Source organism: Apis mellifera, linkage group LG8 (assembly GCF_003254395.2).
Source record: "Apis mellifera strain DH4 linkage group LG8, Amel_HAv3.1, whole genome shotgun sequence".
Taxonomy (NCBI): domain Eukaryota; kingdom Metazoa; phylum Arthropoda; class Insecta; order Hymenoptera; family Apidae; genus Apis; species Apis mellifera.
The window spans coordinates 5,015,029-5,036,405 of record NC_037645.1 but is presented as its reverse complement, the minus strand read 5'-3'; the positions used below and the strand labels follow the sequence as shown (position 1 = coordinate 5,036,405).

The following is a 21,377-nucleotide window of genomic DNA, read 5'->3' as shown; positions in this document are numbered from 1 at the left end:
GTATGAAATACGAAATATTAAAGAGAAAAAGAGGAAAAAGGGTCCGTAAAGGGAGAGTTTGGGAATCGATGCTCGTGATTGCGTGTACGTTGAAAATTTGCATTGCACAGAAATTATTCTTTTTTTTTTTCGAAAAAAGAAATGATTTGGAGAAGAGGAAAGGAGAATGATCAAAGTGTTATTCTTTCTCGAGACAATTTTGTCCCTTTGGAATTAAATTTTCTTTCGAGAAAAAAGTAAAAAAGGAAAAGTTCGTCGCACGTTCTTTGGAAATTTTTCGTCGTCTAATAATAGAGGAGAGAATTAACTTGGAAAAGTTAAAATGGGGAAGAGAAAATAGAGAATTTTCGTATGTGTATTTTTTTTTCGTGAAAATAATATTTGAATATTTTTTTCCTTTTAGATTCAAACGAAAATATTTATTCGTTTGATTCGTTTTCTCCTTAGGGGGCACACGTCGATTTCGATTCATGCCCCGCACTCGCCCGTACTAAAATACACACGGGAGTAACATCCCCGCCCTCCACCCCTCCGGCTATCTAATTAATCGACCCATTGTCCCGTTAATTGCCTTTGAAAATTAAATCCTATTCTGCTTCGTTAAAGCTCGTTTCAAAGTCCCGATCGAGTTAGGCACAAATAACGCAAGTAATCTCGACTCGTCTGAATACAGACCCCCGTTATTCGAAACTTCTCTCATCCAGAGAAACGTTTCGGGAGAAGGAAAAAAAAAATAAAAAAGGAAGAAACGAACAACAATTCGACGAAAAATTAAATTAGATCTAGTTTCGAATTAAACGTTTTATTCCGCTCTCAACATTCTTTGCAAATTTTGTCTTCTGACGAATTAAGATATTCTGTCACCCCTCGTTCGTTCAATTAATTAATTTTCAAATGAAAATTGGATTATCATATATACAAAGAGTAGGGTAATTTCCTCCTTGCAATGTTCTAAAGTTTTACATTCAACTTTCTAATTGAGTAATAATAAATTTAGAGAGAAATTAGTTTGGAAATTGTAAGAAGCTAAAACTTAAGGCTATAAAATTAGATTCGAAATACTTGTTGAATTTATATCAAATTATTTCCTCGATAAATCAAAATATCATTAAACCATTTTAAACTTTATTATGATTCGAAAGAATTTTCCATCCACTCCAAACAATCTTTCATTAAATTTTTTTAAAAAATATATCATCGTCTTCGTTTTAATGTATACTAAAAATGGAGGAGAATAAAGTAAAGAAAAAAAACTTACAAATCGGTTAACTTGTGAGCGCCTTGAAACGAGGATGCCTCGATGCGCGATATTTTGTTCTTCCTTAGGTCCAAATGCTGCAACTCGGGCAACTTCTCGAACAGGCCATCAGCTTTGATCTTATCCAGCTCATTGTTGGCCAACAGCCTGGCCGAAGAAAGGAGACGAGAAAGTTAGAGAAGTCTCTATCTTTGCCGGCCGACACTCCGAGCGGAGCAATTAATCGCGCTATAGGGCGTCGATCCATTAAACGAGCTCGAATAATTTATTTCGAATAATAGCTCGACGATTCATTCGTTGGACTCCCCCGACTCGCACGGGCCGGACTTTTGATCAGATAATTATCTTGTCGGCCGTTTGAATTAATTTTCTCGCGCCGTGGAAAGGAAAGAACGGAGGGGCCTCGTCACGATCGACTGGCCACATCGATTCTTTCCTTTCTTTCTTTCTTTCTTTCTTTCCTTCTAATCCGATGATATCTGATCCTTTGTTAAAACGCTCGATTGATATAGTTGGACGATCGTGAATTGCTTAATTTTTAATTAGTATTATAATGATTAATTGGACAGATTGGAAATAATTGGAAAGCTATATTTAACGATTGGTTCTACGATTTTCACAGTTTGGTCGAACTGCTTAATTTTTAATCAGTATTATAATAGTTAATTGGACAGATTGGAAAGCTATATTTAGGCGATTGGTCGTACGAGTTTTTTTAAATATATATTTTCTTTAATCGATCTGAAGGAATTGAGATTTAAATAACAAGTGAAAATAATAGTTTGAATCAGGATTATGATTTCTATGTAATCGTTGTGGATAGATTGATTGCAAAAAAAGAATGATATAATTTAGAGGAATGAAGAGAGTTACTCACAGGGTGGACGTATAAATAGGCAATTCCTTCGGTATGGAAGTGAGCTTCTTGTTCGAACAATCGACGGTTGCTCCGTTGCAAACACATGGATCTGGACACTCTCCAGGCAGGATACACTCGCCAGCTCTCTTCGTCAAGAGCTCCTCGTCGCCTAAGTACAAACAGCCGGATACAAAATCTACTTCAAACAATCTGGTCTGATCTGCCTTTCCTTCTCAGGGCCGCAGAGCGTCGCTCTCGTGAATGAATCAATGATTTGAGCGTTTAAGCGCTTGAAAACGCAACATCGTGTCTGAAATTGCTAATCTTAATTAGTAGAGCTACCCTTCCGCGATGGATAATGATTCTCGCTTTGAAAATTGAAAACGTACAAATGATAAATGAATGTAACAACAATTATTACAATTAATAATAATAATAACATACAATTGTTACCGCGAAACAATCCCTATATCGAAGAGAAGAAACTAAAAAACTATTTTATTCCATCTGCATTCAAGCATAATATCCCGTGTAATAATTCTAAATTCGAATCGAATCTTCTTCAAATATATCCGAGACGAAGAGGTGGATTATATTACATTATCACTGCCAACATCGACGAACCAAAGTGTATAACGCGATGTTACACGCTGTCAGCTTTTACTCACGAAATGACACGTACTGTCACTGTTAATGGCCCCCGGGCTTTTATAAAGTAGAAATTGCGGTACCATTATAGCAGCACTCAACTCCAATTTATTATACAAAAACGTAGCAAATTAGGGAACTATCTAATCTCCACGAATATTATCAGGAAAATGGAAAATGTGCCAACTTTTAACAAGGGACGAGAGAAAGAAAATACGGTATCAGGTTATTGATCGTGAAAAACGTTAAGAAAATGGTCAAGCACGATTAAAGATTTGTAATATGCATAATCTACCACGTTCTAAATAATTTCCAGGCTGGCTGAGAAAGTTTTTCGAAAGAATAATTCTTTTAAAATAGACTCAAAGTTAAATAAACAGATTTCCATTTTTAATCATAATCATCTCCGTTTAGATTAGGATTATTTTCATGATTCAAATTGGGTTAGGTTTGCCTTAAGTTTAGGTTAAATTCAGATCAGGTTAGATTATTTCTCAGCTCAAATTGGGTCAAGTTGGCAAAGTAAACAGGAGCTTCGCTGCAATCTTGGCGCGCAAGTTTCGAATCATAATCTTCGACAAACTATTTTCTTTAATCGTTCTTAATTACACGATTCTTAGATAGTTTCTTACGTAAGTTTCCCAAGTATTTTCACGTTTCGTCCGATTCTAATTATGAGAATGAGGAGAGAGGAGCCACGATTGGAGAAAGTGGCCACGCGACACCGCGTGTGTAGAGCGTTATTAAACGCGGGACGCAAATTACCGATATAATTACGCGCGTGTATCGCGGCGGACAATTTGTAATGCGGCGTATAATGCGATGATAAATCACCTGCGCGCGCGTACTCATACATAAACATATTCACCTCGTGAGCACCGTGACATTCAACACTCAATTAACGTGTGAGAGAGAGACGGAAAACGAGCGCATGGCATCGCGTCGATGCTTAATTTAATGATATCGCCGCTACTGCTGTTCATTATCAAAATTTATCGCGGCCGACGTTAACAAGGTAACGTTGCGAGCCAATCTTCGACTTCGATTAATCCCCTCCGATTTTGATTTTACAACTTTCCTTTCCGCGATCGAAACATTTCCTTTTTCTTACTCGAAACAATACATAAATATCGAACAATTTGATTTTAAAGTTTAGAAAAATTATTATTATTCTAAGATATCGAATAATCTGTTGTTATAATAATTTAAAAATTTTGAAAAGCGACAATTCTTTTCGATCTGTTAGTTAGATCTTTTGGTTGATGTTAAAAGATTGAAAGGAGGTCTGTTTTGAAACTGTTGGCAAAATGAGGCAAATAATGTATAATGGAGGATAGAAGGCGCGGAAAATTCTTAAAGTATTCGAGATTAACAAGGACAACAACAGGAAGAGTGTGCTTTTCCTTCTCACGCCGCTATATTTCACCTAATTACACTTAGCCGAGCAGAATGTAATCTCGTTCTTCCTCCCTCGCCCCACCTCCTCCGTTGTTTCGTGTGCTGGGAAAATGATACCGGAAAATAAACACTTGGCTGGCACGCACGGTGTAGTCGTAGCGCATTATCGTAACGCCACGTTTCCGGCAAACGAGAACTTACTATCCCTACTACTACCACCGGCGAATGCAAAATTTCCCGGCAACTTTTCCAATTTTTGAGGAGAAAAATTTAGACGAAACGCTTGAACACGTTCTTTTTTTCGCGACCCATTTTCACGGAGGGGTTTAATTCGAATTAAACGGCGTGATAAAAGTGCCCCGTTGATGAAGCGTTAATTAAACATAATGGTAATAATCTGGAACAGTGTTCTACGATCGATCCTCTTTGCCATCTCATTTCCCGATATTAAGATAACTTGCAATTTCCCCTCGAATGAGGTAAGGAAAGTAAAATAGATGAATAAACGAATTATTTAACATTTTACATGGAATGTAGGCAATGAAATTGTTAAATTAAAATAAACATGTAGCGAAACAAAGAAATAATTATCAAAATGATGGCGATAAGATATTTATAGCAGCGTAGTAGAATTGGAAATCCGGAAGAGTTATTCATAATTTCAAGGAGGGAGAAAAAAATTCGAGATCGAGGGGAAAAAGGAGCGGATTGAAAAATATTTTCATATATCACTGACCCATTTCTTAACACGTATCGTGAGCGACGATCCCTCTGTTCAGCCAAAAGATGGAAAATATCCTACTGCATTACCGACTTGTATATCCGGGTTGTGTGTTCCGGCGTTGCGTTTTAAGAGAGAAATATGAAAGAAAATCGGGTCGTGCTTACCCTTACATTTGAACTTGTCGTCCCGCATCGAATCGATCTTCCGCTTCTGCGCCCTCTTCGGCGACTCGCACTTGGCTCCCGACGTCTCGATGGGATGCGCGTGAAGATACGCGTTCAGCCATCGCAGGTTGCAGTCGCAGATGAACGGGTTCCTTGCCAAATGTCTGTGGAAAGAAAATTTTATCCCGTAAAAATCCAAAATTCTTTCAAAATTTTTGAACAATCAAATTAAATATATCGATAAGTTAAAATATCGAAAATCTTTTAAAAATTATGTACAAAAGCTATGCATATTTTCAATATTTAAATATTTCAAATTTTAAACGTTACTTAAAAAACCTTTTTTTAATTCCCTTTTTTTAACAAAAAGAAAGAAAGAAAGAAAATAGGAGAGATTTATATTCGCAGTGGAAACGGAATTAATAAAAATTTGAAAATCTCCCAATCGCGAAATATCTTTCCACCGCAACTATCCTCTAATACGTATCAATTAATTACCGTACAATTATCCCCTAATAGTCCAAAACGAATAATATCATTAAACGGACGTATAACGGGATTAATTCGAACAGAATCGGACAATTTGCCTCTACGTAACCCGGTGGAGCGCGAAAACGTTGAAAGAGTGTCAATCAGCGAACAATCGGGAGCTCGAATATTCCGCGAGTTCCGTGGTATACGCACAATCGTGTGTATACCGGTGACACGCGTTTGCAATTCGATCCCTCCCTCTCTCCCTCTCTCTCTCTCTCTCTCTCTTCGTGCATTCGAGCGTTAAAGCCGCGGTAATTTGTATAAATTAACGGTCCAATGGTGGGATACAAACAGCGTTTCAATGCTTCGTAGATTGGCGAAAGTTCCATTGGCCAGGGATCTGATGTTGTTATCGTAGAGGGACAACAGAGTGAGGCTGGTCAGATCTCGGAACAGATCGGTTCGTATGCAGGATATCTCGTTCGCGTTCAGCAGCCTGAAAAGTTCGTTTTGCGTCGTCAATTTACGATCCGCCCGCGCTCAATCCGCGGAATAATTAAACAGTAGTGGGCGAGAGTAGAGTTTATTTTAAAATTGATTCGGGATTAAATCGCTAAGTCAAAAGAGAGGAACGGACAAAAATTCGATCGAATCTATTTTTCGAGGGAAAAAGTGGACAAAATTCGTTTTGAATTATTTTCCTTGTTCAATATTGCAAAATGATCTTTCGAATTAGAAAAATAAATAATTCGTCTCCGTCTGGTTTGATAAAAATTGCGAAAAATTCGATCGAATTAATAAACGAGAGACAACTTGACAGGGGTAGTTTAAGAACTATATATATATTTTTGAGAATTATTTAACATTGTCAATGATTAAAAATTTATTTTAACATAGACTTACAGTAACTGCAAATTGGTCAATCCTTGGAACAATCCGCTGGGCAATTCGGTGATTTTGTTTCCGTACAATACTCTGCAAGAAGAGTACAATTTTATTCGCGAAACACTCTTTATTTCGGATCAAATAATTTTTAATATAATATACGCACAGTGATTCCAATGATTTCAACCCGTGAAACGCATCGGCCGCCACCTTTTTAATTTGATTGTTGCTGAGGTCGCTGCACGTGGCATCCAGGAATAAAAAAAAAAAGGGGGGAAAAATAGAAAAAAATTAAACGTCGTCAGATAAAATACATGGAGAAACATAAATTGGATTAATCGCTAACGTCACTCACATTCTACGCAGTTTTCTGTACGGGGAGAAAGCCTTGGGCGGAATTTCCGTGATACGATTCTGCTCCAAACGTCTGCGAATGATTGACAACATAGAGGATAAGTTAACAAACTTTCAGCGATTACTCGATTTTTCTTTTTTCTCTGTTTTTTTTTTTTTTTTTTTTTTTTGCGCGCGCGTAGAAATTGCCATTGCGGAAGGAAGGGAAGAAGTTGGCGAGCATCAAATTAATTGGTTTTTATTAACAACAGCGCGACAATCATCGTCATAGCGGAAACGTACGTACGTACATACACGGTTTTTCAATTATAATGCAATTAACCGTTTTGTAACGCCGTCGATGTTTCATTCATTCTTTATTTATTTTGTCACATTTACCGAAATTAATTTAACAGAGACCGTATAAGAATAAACGTAATCATATTTCATTCATCGAGCAATCAATTTTCTTTTTTCCTCGGTGAAAAAATTTTAACCAATTCTGATCTTTCGAAATTTCATTCGAACAGTTTTAAATTAAATTAACATTGAATTAGAAAAGAAATCGATACGAATGATTAAAAGTTTTCGTCGTAAATTGGAATCGTTGAAATTTGGCAAGATTTCAAAAATATTCGAATATTCATTCATCTCAAATTTGAATTTCATTATTATTATTATACTATTTTTACACTAATTTAATTATATATCGTTATGATATATAAAGTTTGGTAAATGCAAATGAGAGATATTTGGCAAATTCTACGCGGTGACAAAGTAAATTATACGAACAATTCGGTCGTGTCCTCCGGGAGATGAGTGGGTACTTTCGTCAAAGAATTCTCCCTGCAGTCGACGATACCATCAGCGCATCTGCAAGGATGCGGGCATTGCGGTTCCGCGCTGCACTCTGATCCCGTACGCTCAACCGGCCCAGAACATTTGAACTCGTGCTCCTGTTTCGAGAAGATTTCCCATCGAATCGAATTATTTGTGGAAATTCGATAAAAAATAAATAATTTGGAATCGAGCATGATGATAATAGCGTTATCGATATATATTAGCAAAAAGAATTTTTAGAATCGTATGAATAATTTAACTTGTGCTATATATAGTTGAAAAATTATGGATTGAAACTTTAAAAATAATAATTTATAAATTATATGAATAATTTAGCTTGTGCTATATATAAAAAAATTATGGATCGAAACTTTAAAAATAATAATTTATAAATTATAATTTAATTAAACTCTGTGGTGAATAGAATGGTGGTGAATAAATTAAGGAATAAAATATTGATCGTTCCTTTTGTACATTAGATTAAATATATAAATTTCGATAAAATAGAATAATTAAAATTATTGAATCGAACCTGTACATCGGCGATATTTCGATCCTTCAAATGAATCGGAGAGGCACATTTTGTGTGTTGGCCAAGTCTCGGATAACTTTTTAAATGCCGAGAGAGCCAGGCTAAGTGGCAATCGCAGGATAATGGGTTGTCCACCAGTTTCAACGTCCGCAAATGCGAAAAGCCATTCAACATTTCCTTCCCTAATGTTGTTAATTTATTATTGTTCAACATTCTGCAACAATGATATATCAAAGTTTATTCCCGTTTAATTGTCGATTGTCGAATATAATTACGATCGTAATTATCCACTTACAGTATTTCCAAATCCTTCAATTCTCGTATTGATGCTTCATCGATGCAGGTTAACACATTGTTGTCGAGTAATCTGAATAACAATATTTGTACGTGCGATATGATAAATAAATTAAAATAGAATAAAATACTAGAAATATTTCTAGTAGTATTCAACGCGTGAATCTATTATTGATCATACGTTTCTTTGAAATGTCTGACTAACGTGACTGATACTACTTCACAGAGCATGCATCTTCATCGTTATTTCGATTAGGTTCAGATTTCACTTACAAATATTTTAAAGATGAAATTCCTCTGAGTGTCTTTGGTCCAATCGTGGCGATTTGATTGTGGCTAAGGTCTCTGAAACATAGCATAAATAAGACGTTTTATTATAAAAATTGCCAAATTATTTCTTTTAAAAACAAAATATTTCTAGTATGGCGTTCATTAGAAGAAAATATTGCTAAATTAAATCAATATCGTTTCCAATCAAATAAATTATGACTTAATCAAGATAATCATCATATTTCGTACTCACAATAATTTATCATCAATAAATATCATAAAATTTCTACTGAAGATTAATTCACAATAAAATTCCCCCCGTTAATTTCTTCAGAACTTCTCGAGAATAATCGAATAGAAGCGTTCACGTCGATTAAGTTAAAGGGTAACGTTCGAGAAGACGTTCGCGATCGATCGCAACAAGTAAGAAAGTTGAACTAGTAATAGTTCGGTTCGTCGACCTTTTCATAACTTTTATGTCTTCGAGCGAAAGTTGCCTTATGTTTCCAATGGCGAGCAACAACACCGGTGTGTGTTCCAGTTTGCGGCCAGTGTCGGTCTCAAGTTCGTTCCGCTCGTAATCTATTATTTAAAAAAAACTTGGTCGAGTGTCAACTATTACGACCCTTCTCCCTTCTCCTTCGTGAAGAAAATTCTTTGCAGACAGTTCGTAACTCACGTGTGACCGTGTGCACGTGTGTACACGGTCACGTGGGTGGCTATAAGGCTTCTTTAAGGTTTCACGGGGTCGTTACACGAGTAACGAGTGACCATTTCCACGCTCTCACGTGACACGTCCGTTTCCACGAAATGGAAATGTCTTTCAAACAGTGTCAAGACGTCGTTCGTAGGAAATATGGACGTTGCCATTTTATTAAATTAATAATTCATTATCTATAGAAAGAGAATCGACAGTTTATTTTCTTTATATTTGACACGCGTTAAACAGACAATCATTTACATTAATTTAAATAGAATATTTCTAACCAATTAAAGATATTTGAAAATGTTTCTTTGAATTTTTTATAATTAATTTATAATTCAAAATTTGATAAAAGAAAATTCGACAAATACCATTTAAAGAGCCAATTACGCATTTAATCGAAACATTGAAATTAATCATCCATAATCTCTGTAATTTAATTATCTACTCTATAATCTTAGAAAAAAAAATATCGGCAAAAGGAAAAGAAAAAAAAAAAATCGACGACATCCGAGAAAATTGTTATTGGAATCGCTGATATCAAAGTAACGCAATAATAAATATCTTGGAACATACACGTTAATATAATCGAGGGTATTAAATTTAATTATACAATTATCAACGCTATCATTAACGTGTATTTAATATACGATACGCGAATACTGTACGACATTCCTGATATTCACCGCGGGGACAGGCCCCCGTGAAATTGACCGGAAACTGTTTTCTTAACAGAAAACGCGCTTCATCATATTTATCGTCATAATTTCCTTCGGTACGGCGGCCACCATGAATAATGCATGGCAACGCAACGTTTTTCGAGTGGAACTCGCGCTTAACGGTAGAGTCAATCACGATAATGGATCCCTGGCTAAACCTGGAGGTTCATTTAAATAGATTGCGTTACGTCTCGCGTTGCAAGATCCTCCTGTTCTTCGAGCCTTTCCTCCTCCGATCCACGAGTCGAGCCAGACTCGTTCGCGATGATAGGTTAGAGGTCTTGCTTCGTTTCGCTCAACGTTGACCGTCCATTGCCTTCGTAACCTGTAATTATGTCCGCTAAAGGGACGGGGGGGAAAGAGAGAGCAGGACGAATCGTCATACACGAGACGAAGACGTTCGAAAAATAAGGAATGGGATATTTGTATTTTTTCTTGTAATAAATCGCAATATTTCTCGCGCAAGATCGAAGGTAATCGACTTTTAAAATAAATTTTCACGATCGATTTATTCACGAGGACATCTATTATTATTTTTGTTTAACTTTGAAAAGAATTTGTTAAACTTCTACTAATTTTTTATTATATATTAGCTTTTATATAAGATTTATTCACGAGGATATCTATTATTATTTTTGTTTAACTTTGAAAAGAATTTGTTAAACTTCTACTAATTTTTTATCATATATTAGTTTTTACATAAGTTTACTTTGTGTAACAAATAAAAATCTTTGATGACTCTACTTTTCTTTCTTATTCTTATCTACAAGTTTTAACCGTTTCATTTCTCTTAAAGTTTCTCCTAACAAAAAAAAACATATTCTAAATTTTATTTTCAATATCTAAAACTAGCAATTCGAATGTTTAACAGTTAATGTTAAGAAAATACAAGCGGTACAAAAATATCCCAGGGAATTAGAAGGAGAAGGGAGAAACGGGTTGCTAGGAGAAAAAGAAGGCGCGAGGCACGATATTCTGGACTCGAAACATACGGCAAGAACTGGCAGATTTAGACTGCCGCCTTACCAGAGCCAATCCTGAAAGCAATTACCGAATTTCGAGCGGACAGACGTGGCGGGAGCAAAAGGAGGAAAGTCTCGGGCTTTTAGCGCTGCCAGTTTCATTTGGAATCGGTGTTTCAGCTTGATCATGATAAGTTTCCTAATTCGAACGAGCAATTTCGCAGAGGCCAACGTGCTCCTCTTCTATATGTTCATTCGGCACGAGCCGATATAATTAAATTTACTTACTTCCCTTCTTAGTTTTTCCACCTTTTCCGTTGCAACGGAACAAACCGGAATCACAACACACTTTTTTCCGTTTCTACCGGCTCGGATTCTCAGTAATAGTAGTAGTAGTAGTAGAATTTCAATAATTTCAGACACGTGGCCGAGAAACAGACCGAGATTAAACTCCCAGAGCGGCCGAGCCAATCCAGAAAGCAATTACCGAATTTCGACGTGGCCGTTCCTTCGCCGCCACTGACAAAAGGGCCTCTCTCTCTCTCTCGTGGACCTCTCTCCAGTCTCTCTCTCTCTCTGTACCGCGCACAATTCCGAATGCTTCCGTGCTTTGTGCCACCGCGATAAGAGTCGGACGAGAAACGAGAAACTGATTGGCGGCCGCTCAGGGGGAGAGGATCATAAGGGCATCATTGTTCGTCTTTCCGGGGAAAATAGTATTTATATTGGTTTATTTAAAGTTTATTGCGAGAAGTTTGTTATTTCCAATTTTCTCGTATCTCGGCTATCTTGGAGATTAACAAGGATATTCACGGGATATAATTATACATGGGGCGTGTATATATAATATACATTGAAAATCGAGGAATGATTTATTTTTGAGGGAATTGTTACCGTTATAAATTATGAGGGGAGGTGAATTATTCAACGTTCACGAGAGAATTTTGCGGAAAATAATCAAGAGATTTAGATGTATTCATAGTTAATGATAAATTACGGTGTATTTGCATGTAGGTAATAACTGGGAGTTAACTATGATAAACGATGTTACGTATCGTGGAAAATTTTCTGAAAATTATATTCAATTTTCCTTCTTAGTTGCCCCACTTTCGTTTCTTATTATCCCGCGCATTTATTATTTTTAACACGTTCGCAATTATCGTTTGATCAATTTCTTCCCTTTTCGAAACCAGTTTTTTTCTTCAATTTTAACAAGCCGCCTTCAATGCTTCCAAAGATACATAACCATAAGAAAAAAATCTTTCCAAGAAATGGAGGGCAATTAAATGACAGATCTCCCTCTTGGAAATCGATAGCGAGATAACCACGTTGCTCATAATTATAAGAGGCATCGATTCTTTTCTTCCCTATTTTCTTCCCTAAAATCAGTTTTTTCTATTTCAACAAGCTGCCTTCAATGCTTCCAAAGATACATAACCATAAGAAAAAAATCTTTCCAAGAAATGGAGGGCAATTAAATGACAGATCTCCCTCTTGGAAATCGATAGCGAAATAATTACCACGTTGCTCGTAATTATAAGAGGCATCGATTCTTTTCTTCCCTATTTTCTTCCCTAAAATCAGTTTTTTCTATTTCAACAAGCTGCCTTCAATGCTTCCAAAGATACATAACCATAAGAAAAAAATCTTTTCAAAACCAAGAAACGGAGCGCAATTAAATGACAGATCTCCCTCTTGGAAATCGATAGCGAGATAACCACGTTGCTCGTAACTATATAAGAAGCATCGAGCCGACGAAAGTGAACGTCGGGCCGTAAATTTTCCCTAGCTAAGAATCGCTAGAAGAGACGTTCGAACCGAAATCGTTTTCCATTGCTTAAATCACCGTGCAACACCGTGTTGTCAAAGGTTCGCGGGCCAACGGTTTGTCCCGGTTATTATCGGCTTAAGTGTACAGCGAACAAATGTTATTGCCTCGTAAATACGAGCTTGTGCTTAGCTTATACTCGTGCCGGCCATGGCAGGGTATATCGCGTTTCAACCGTGCGCAATACCCTTGCACGATGCCAGCGATACTAATCAACCGAGTGTCCGCGCCCCTTTCCATTGTGTCAAACCATTTATTACGGGTCGAGCTTCATCCTCTTACCACCTCGAACAGCTTTCCACGTTTGCCGCGCGCGATGGGTTAATCACACGTTTCGTTACACGTCCGTCGTGTTTAGAAAACGGAACGGAGTGACGCGGTGGTTGTATCGGTCGCAATCGGAGGAATCTCCAGGTGTGGAGTTAATTAATATTTCTAATCGGCCCTCTAATTGGTAGAGGTTGTAAGGAAACCTGTTGGGCCGGCGATTAATCAATTTTTAGATCAGATTAGAAAAATCGGGGATGGGTTAAGGTGGTAATTGCTCGATGAATTTCTTTGTCGAGATTGTGAATTATGACTACATTGTTAGATTTTATGTGGTTATTTAAATATCGATTTAAAAATACGTTTTTATTTTTCTTTTGAATTATTTTCGATAATAGCGGAAAATATTTAAGGAGGGCTGATTTGTTTAAGCGAGTTTTATGAGCTTGGGTATTATTTTTTCCTTCTTTTTCTCTTGAATATTCCATAATTAATTTTTGCGTATAAAATATATCGTGTGTATTTTTAGTTGAAATTTTAGAATGGTTAAAAAATTATGAATAAAAATTTTGCAAACGTACAACAATTTCGCGAAGAATGTACGTATAAAATGAATTAATTACTGTAGTTTCGTGTTGGATGAAATTGCCAGTGTTAATAATGTATAACCGGTTATGTGAATGTTGATGAAGATATTAAAGTGAATATTAGTACGTTTAGTGAACGTTATCATACGTTTACATCAAATGTAAATCGAAATGTTATCGCTCGAATTTCAATGAATCGTACTTTAGCGTATTTTGATCAAATTTCAAGGAAACGTCAATATTTCGTGAAATATGTCTTGTTGCTTTTATTTTCAAGGGGAAAATCAATTCACGTTTTTATAAACTCGATAAGCTTAACAAGTTTACGTACACACAGGACAACTAATCTGCGTATATCATTATACCGTCATATGTATAACGTGTATATCCCCTCTGGTTAAATATTTTCCTTTGAAGCAAACATTTTCACCGTTTCACCGCATTTTACCTACGTTAATTTTCACATTGGAATAATTACTTGAACATTGTATTCCATCTTTTCCAAAGTGGACGAGATTATTTATGCCATCAGCATAATCAGACTTTCAAGTCTGAAAAAGGATTCTTTCAGATTCATAGATTAATTCTCTTAAGTATTTATATCATAAAGGGGAATAATTACGTTTTCAAAATGTTCTGTATTTAACATAAATGTAAAGCAACATTTTAAAGGTAATAAAATACGTGTCACGATATACGCGCGTACAAAAGGGACAATTTCGATAAATAAAATTACATTCTATAATTTGATTAACAATGCCGATACCTTTTTAATTGCAATTGCTTATCAAAAGCGTGGAAAATTTGATTACCGTTGTATATCAAAAATTTAAAATTTTTTATAAACGAAACATTTTCAACCATACGATACATTATTCCATTTATCGAAAATGAACCAATCCTCCCCCCTCAATTACCAAATATAACAAATTATAGTAGCATCTCGCAACGTGAAAATTAAATACATCCCCAAAACGAAACGATCCAATTTGTTCAATTCGTCCAAACGTTTCGCGAAAACGTGTAACGTGTAACCTTAATAATAATAAACCGCAGCATGAACAACATCGACCTAAAACGTCGTATATATCCTCCCTCCCCTTCCCCCAGATCCAACACCCCCCTCAATCAACGTATTAACCTTCTCCGGTTTCCTTGATGCGGGGGCATCGACTTATCCACGGCGCGGATGAAGGATTATCAAGCGTCCGGATGCCCGTGAGAATCTTCTCCGTAGCGCTCGCAACATAATACGTTCTTTTGTAAGCTGCCTGATCCCCGGCCTTATCATCAGAGGCTGTGAGGTTACGTGTCCGAGGGCACGAGTGGAAGGCCTCGTGTAACGTTTCTGACTTCTCGTCTGCCCACTTCGCGCTATGATAGATGGCCCATTCTTCACCCTTCCCCCTTCCCTTCCTCTTCCTTTGTTTCTCTTGTTTTCTTCTCCTTTTCTCCGCCACAGGACGAGGAAAAAAGAAGAATAAGAGGAAGAAGAAGAAGAAGAATTTTATAGCGAGATTTTTATATCGACACGGATCGATACAGGTAGCAGTAAACTTCATCAGACACGGAAGCCAATGTCCATCCGTTTCGATCGTGATAATTCGATGATGCTTTTTCTTTCTTATTTTTTTTTCTTCTTCTTCTTCTTAGACCAGGTGCTGGACTGGGACGAGGTGATTAAGATTCAGGATCGGGAAGTATGCAGGGGGAAAGTGGATCTTCGTGTTAATCTTTGGATCGCATTCCTTTAGCCCGGTGCTCGATCTTCTTGGCTAGCTAGGCCAGCAGCGGCTGACTGCTCCTTTGATCGGGAATCGCGTTTGTGATGCATGAATCTTTGGAACGAGTTGTGGATGTTGATTTTAGATAAGGACGGGATTGGTAAATTATTTTGATCGAATTTTGTCGTGTTTTCGGTGACAGATCTTTAGTTTGTACTAGTTTTTGTACTGTTATTCACGTGTAATATATTCGTCGTTTCGAAATATACTCTTCACGTGTCAATTTGTGTGAAGAGAGATCGTGATTGAAGAAACGAAACATCCTGTAGAGTTCAAAAGATCGTGAATATATTTTAAACGATACAAATATATGCGTATTAATGAAGATACTGATTGAATGAATGAAATGAATATGTATCGGTAAGAGGCATCCAAAAGGAACGAAAAGCACAGGCTTAATGGCATTGCATTAACATTAAAATATTCGCAGCTATACAGACCGGTTTACGAAATAAGATTCATCATCTGATATTTTCGTATATCAATCCTTTTATATCGTTTCGAGATGATACATTTTACGTCCTAGAAATATTCCATACGATTAATTAATTAGGCTTAATTGCACCGAAACGACGGACAAAAATTCCAATATATATATTAATAATTTTCAAATTCGTTTCTTAATTCTCGAAGCAGCGATTTTAATCCAAAAGAATTTATGAATTTATACGCGATGACACGAATTATGGAAAAAATGAATTTTAAAATATATTTTAAAGTATTTTTAAAAAAGAGAAAGAAATTCCATGGACTCAACATACGAAACATAACCGGTATTAACTACTTCTGGAGGAAAAATCTGCTCCATTTTCCGCGTACAATGGAGACACCATTCGTAACATCGTTTCTGGGAATGCAAAAAAGAATTCGAGAAGTCGTTTTCCCCCAAAAATGGGACGCTGCCAGTGCTCGATGGATGTAACTTCCGTTCGCTTTTTCCTCTTCCATCCCCTTCCCCTCTCCCCTCCCCCTCTTGCTATTCTGTTTTTTAAAGTAGAGGAAGCGGAAACGGAACGATCGCCCTTAAAAAAAAAAAGGATTAAAACAAAGGGAGGGGAAAAAATAGATTTAAATCCAGAACGGAAAAGTCATGCGTGTTCAATATGGGGGGTTGTTGAGAGGGAGAGGAAAAGCTTGCGTGGAGCGTTTCACAAACCGAATTCGCACAATACTTCCGCCTGTATATGTACGTATACAGGGATGGAATCGACGATTTTTTGTTTAACAAATTTTGTTCTTTAAATAAACCGAGATTTAAAAACTGAGATTTTCAGCTGTAAGAAAATATTTAATCGATCTTCAAATGAATGAATTAAAATAAAATTTTGTTGCTTGATCCTCGCTTTTTTTATACACCGTTTATTTATTATAATATTGCATACTAATTAAATATTTCGTATCATTTTGTACAAATATTAAAATTTAATATATAATTAAAATAAAATAAGAAAAATATGTGTATTATATTTATATTAAAAATTAGAAAGTAACGAGTACATTGAATGAATCTTCAATTTTAATTTTAAATTACATATTTATTTCTACATTTTGTCGATCAACTATTGCATCCAATTGAAAATTGTACATTCATTTATGTTTGATAAAATTTTTAAACTCATTTCTTTCTTGAAAAAGAAGACTTCGATGAAAAAAAATATTATTCTCCATTTTTACGTATAAAATTATACGCTTTACTCTGCTTGCCTCACCTATTCTCGAAATACACTTTGTGTATGTGGAAAAATGTGGAATATAGGCCATCATCTGAAAAGTTTATGCGATAACCTCCGGTGTTGTTCGCGGCAATGACGTGAAATAAATCTCCGTGCGCGGATACATTTTTCCCATTTCTGCATATCTTTTGATCAAATTTATTAAATAAATTCGTCACTGTGGAGCATATCTGTCAACGAGTTGTAAAATGCGAGTCGTGATACGATTCTGTCGTATTGATATCAAAATTGTGATATCTGACTTTCCTGTTGTTCAAGGAAAGGAAGGCACGAGATCGAGTGGATGGAAACGAGAATGGAGAAGCTGTTTTTATTCGAGTCTTCTCTTTCTTTTCTTTTTTTTTTTTTTTCAAACGAAGTTTATTTGCTCTCCTCTCATTAAAGGATCCCATTGTTTGTTCCAGTTTATGTATCATTGGGCGAAATACTTTTATTCTCGAGATTTTATAATTAAAAACCGAGTTTTATCTGGCTGGGTCGTATAGTTCGAATGAAAAATTTTATTTTATTCTTTCTCGGATGAAACTTCTGAAATATTTATTTTCGACGATTTCCTTTTTTTTTTTTTTTTGCGATTGAATTCTGATCGACAGTTCGTTGAAAGTTATTGGGGAGGAGAGGTAAATGAAATAAATGTGGAGATGGATTTCGTGAATTTTATTTAACGGGATCTATCGCATAGCGGAAGGAAAATTGTTCGACGAAATTTCAAACGAAAATTCGATTCAAAAAGACGATTTACATACCAGGTTTTAAATTCGTTTGAATCAAACGTTTGAATTAAAAAAAAAATCTATATCGTTTTCAGAAGGTTATTACATCGAGAAGGATAATTTTTCAATTCTTGCGAGATATTCACTTTTTTTTAAAGTTAAAACTTTTACGTTCAACGCGAGATAGGAAAGGCTTTCTTTTTTTTTTTTTTAATGGCCGAAAGTTTATAATTTAATCTAGCTGCGCTGCAAATCAGTCCTTCGACACTTATATTGGAAAAAATTTTAAGGATTAAAGTTTCTCTTATTCCTTCGGATATTATCCTCCTACTTTATAAATTATATAATATTTCCACGAATAAACGCCATATATTTTACACTCTCGACGTATATAATAATCCATTCTCAGATATCATAATATTCCATGCAAAATACTTTTTTTGAAATACTCACAGACGCTTTAAATTCATCATGTTGCTAAAGAGAAGATCGGGTAGGTGACGTATTTGATTATTGTTAAGGCGCAGCTTCTCGACACCAACTAGATCCTGGAAGGCACCTCTTTCAATGGTGTGAATTTGATTATTCGATAGCCAACTGGAAAATACACACAAAACGCACACTTGAAGATAAAACATACAAAAATTCATTACATTTTTCTCTTACTTTCTATCGCTTGAACCATTAAAAAAAACTATCTTTCGAATCGATTAAATATATATCGATATATAATAGTTTACACTATTCAATAATTCTTCCATTCTATCCGAAACGCGAACCACGAACAAAACACACTTCGACCCAGTTAACCTTAATTACTTTTGTTCCCTCCCCTCCCTCGCGCGAAATCTCATTTCTCGAAACGTGGAAGAAGAAGAAACTTTACGTCTTTCGGAGGCGAAGTCACGAAGCTGAAAACAGTCGACGAAAGAGTACGATCTTCATGCAAGAGAGGTGAATTTTACACGCACACATACACACACATACACACAAGCATACACACACGCACAAACACGTACACAAAGAAAGAAAGAGAGAGAGAGAGAAATTCGCCAAGTTCGCCTTTCCACGACTCTTCAACAATGGCGCCCGCGCCTCGTTCCCGGACAAATTTACTAGAATTTCGCGAACTTTTCGTTAAGAAACGGGCTTCAAACTCGCGTTCAATTCTATTTGCGACACGCGACTAAAGCTATCCCCTTTCGTTTCTTTATTTGACAAACGGTTACTCACAGAACGTGAAGCGTAGCCATGTCCTCGAAGTCGGTCTTGAATATCACCGAGATATTGTTCCCTTGGAGATCCCTGAAACAAAGAGCGAAACGAATTAATATCTCAACGCAGGTGGCACGAGTCAATGACGAGTCGTCCGGGCAAAAAATGTTTAATTTTCCCTTCTTTACGAAAAAAAAGAGAGAGAAAGAAAGAAAAGAAAAAAGAGAAAATCTCATAAAAATTTCCCTGTCCCCCTGTATACATCCGCCGTTTGTCGTTCGTTTTTTATCTTCTTACTTTTTTCTCTCTTCCTTCCTTTCTTTTTGTTTGGAAGAGCACAAGGGAGGAGAACACACCGTTGACAGTGGCGCTTAACTAATTCCATTTCAACTTTCGCCCCGTACTTTGTGCGCCGAGGTAACCGACCCACTCCACCATTTCTCTGTTCGCTCTGTTCGCTCGTATTTATTTGCCGCGAATAAGTATTTCTGTTTTCCGTCGTTGGGCAAATATTTGCGTATGGAGGGGAGAGAGGGGAGGGGGGCGCCGGCACAAAGAGCAACTTACGTAGAAATTTTATCGCGGAACCTTCTCTCCCTTCCTCCTCCTCCTCCTCCACGTTTTTTCGAAACGTTGTGTCGCGTTTACGCGCCGGATCAAAGCGACCCTCCCTCTGCAAATCTCGTAGAAATCGAGATCATCCGACCATGAATCCAGATTTTTTTGTTCGATTCTTCCTTGATCCAGATTGATTCAACGCAGAACGTTGTTAATTAAAGGGATAAAGGAACGAGATAGAGTTAAGAATTTCTTCAGACTGTTTACAATAATTCTTTAATATCTCCAATTTGTTTATCGAATTTTCATTTTATTTTTGAATTGTTTGTTTGTTAGTAATTTTTTTTTTCTTCTTTTCTCAATAAGTGTAATCTAATAATCCAATAACTTGGGTTAGGTTAGGATATCTAGAAACGAAATATCATTATTCCAACGAAATGGTAACTCGAAAGCGTGAATTCGCTTTTCAAGGGACGGGAGCCGTCAAACACAGCCGTCTGCCTCCCCGATCTCCCCGCCAAGTTATTAAGGCCTTATTAAATTGGTTCCTTTTCCCGGTGGAACTTTTTTACTTGACAAAAAACCGGCAGAACGTAGGAACGAATAACGAGTCAGGCCTACTCGACAGGAATTCTCTTCGTACAGTCTCCATCGTTGCCTTTTCCTATTTCTCCTTGCTCTCTCTCTCTCTCTCGTCCTCCCTCTCCTTCCTTTCTCACTCGATTCTTCTCCTCCAGTCTTCCCGTCGAAAACGTCGACGACAACGACGACGGTGCACGGTGGAAACGCAAATTATTTCCTCGTTTCGCGTCCCAGACACGCCGGTTCAACGACGAAACGAGACCGAAGGAGGAGAGAGCCGTTTTTCCAGCGGCTCTTTTAAGCCTTGCGTGAGATTTTAATTTCACCGTGGCGGCCAACCTTCTTCCTTTTTTTATTTTTTTCCTTGCCGGATCCAACCGGTTGCTTTTCCTCCTCCTTGTTTTTTCTTTTTTTTTTAAGACCTATTCTCACCAGGTTGGATATTGTCGTCGTCGTCGTCGTTGTCGTTGTCGTCACGCTGCTACCGGGAATAATTGGCGAGGCTGTGCACGAGGTGAAGGAAAGGAGGCGATATCGTTTGATATATTTCTGATTCGATATCAATCATTCGATGGAACGAATCTTTTCCCTTCCCCTTTGGAATTTTTCTTTCTCCTTATCTTTAAAATTCCACCACGGAATTTGATTAAGATTCGCTCTTATTCTTTGTACATTATCGTATCGATCATATTTCTATTAAGTATCTTTCATCGAGGATGATTTATGAATTTTTTTTTTCTCCCCTCTTTGTTTCTTCAATGATAATAATTTTTAATTTATCCATTGTGTTAGTTTCTTATTCGTGGTTGCATCGATAAATAATTTTCATTCGTTGTTGTGGAATAATTAAGAAGAATAATAATGAATGAGTGAATGGATGAATGAGCAATGAACGAGAGTGAGGAGAGAGAATGCAAGCGTAAAATGCACGGATTACAATACGTTGTTATTCCACTTTGAGCGGAGATTTCAATGGTTAGTCGGGATATTCCAGGGTGAAAATGTTATTTCTCTTTCTCTCTCTCTCTCTCTCTTTATATATATGTA

At 36.6% G+C, this 21,377-nt stretch overlaps 1 protein-coding gene across 2 annotated transcripts in view; it reads right to left on the bottom strand.

Moving 5' to 3' along the window:
• The window catches only part of LOC408960 (protein slit), a 491,344-nt gene that overhangs the window by 11,554 nt on the left and 458,413 nt on the right, over positions 1-21,377 (bottom strand). Inside the window, exons 3-15 of one of the 2 annotated variants that reach the window (XM_006561437.3) lie at positions 19,209-19,280; positions 18,429-18,572; positions 8,683-8,754; positions 8,411-8,482; positions 8,116-8,329; positions 7,536-7,699; positions 6,766-6,837; positions 6,577-6,648; positions 6,429-6,500; positions 5,878-6,021; positions 5,052-5,215; positions 2,136-2,286; positions 1,259-1,405 (exon numbers count right to left, since the gene is read on the bottom strand). In XM_006561437.3, the coding sequence (XP_006561500.1) occupies positions 1,259-1,405; positions 2,136-2,286; positions 5,052-5,215; positions 5,878-6,021; positions 6,429-6,500; positions 6,577-6,648; positions 6,766-6,837; positions 7,536-7,699; positions 8,116-8,329; positions 8,411-8,482; positions 8,683-8,754; positions 18,429-18,572; positions 19,209-19,280 (1,560 nt within the window). The remainder of the gene's footprint in view (positions 1-1,258; positions 1,406-2,135; positions 2,287-5,051; positions 5,216-5,877; positions 6,022-6,428; positions 6,501-6,576; positions 6,649-6,765; positions 6,838-7,535; positions 7,700-8,115; positions 8,330-8,410; positions 8,483-8,682; positions 8,755-18,428; positions 18,573-19,208; positions 19,281-21,377) is intronic. The other variant, XM_006561438.3, reaches the window with a different exon arrangement.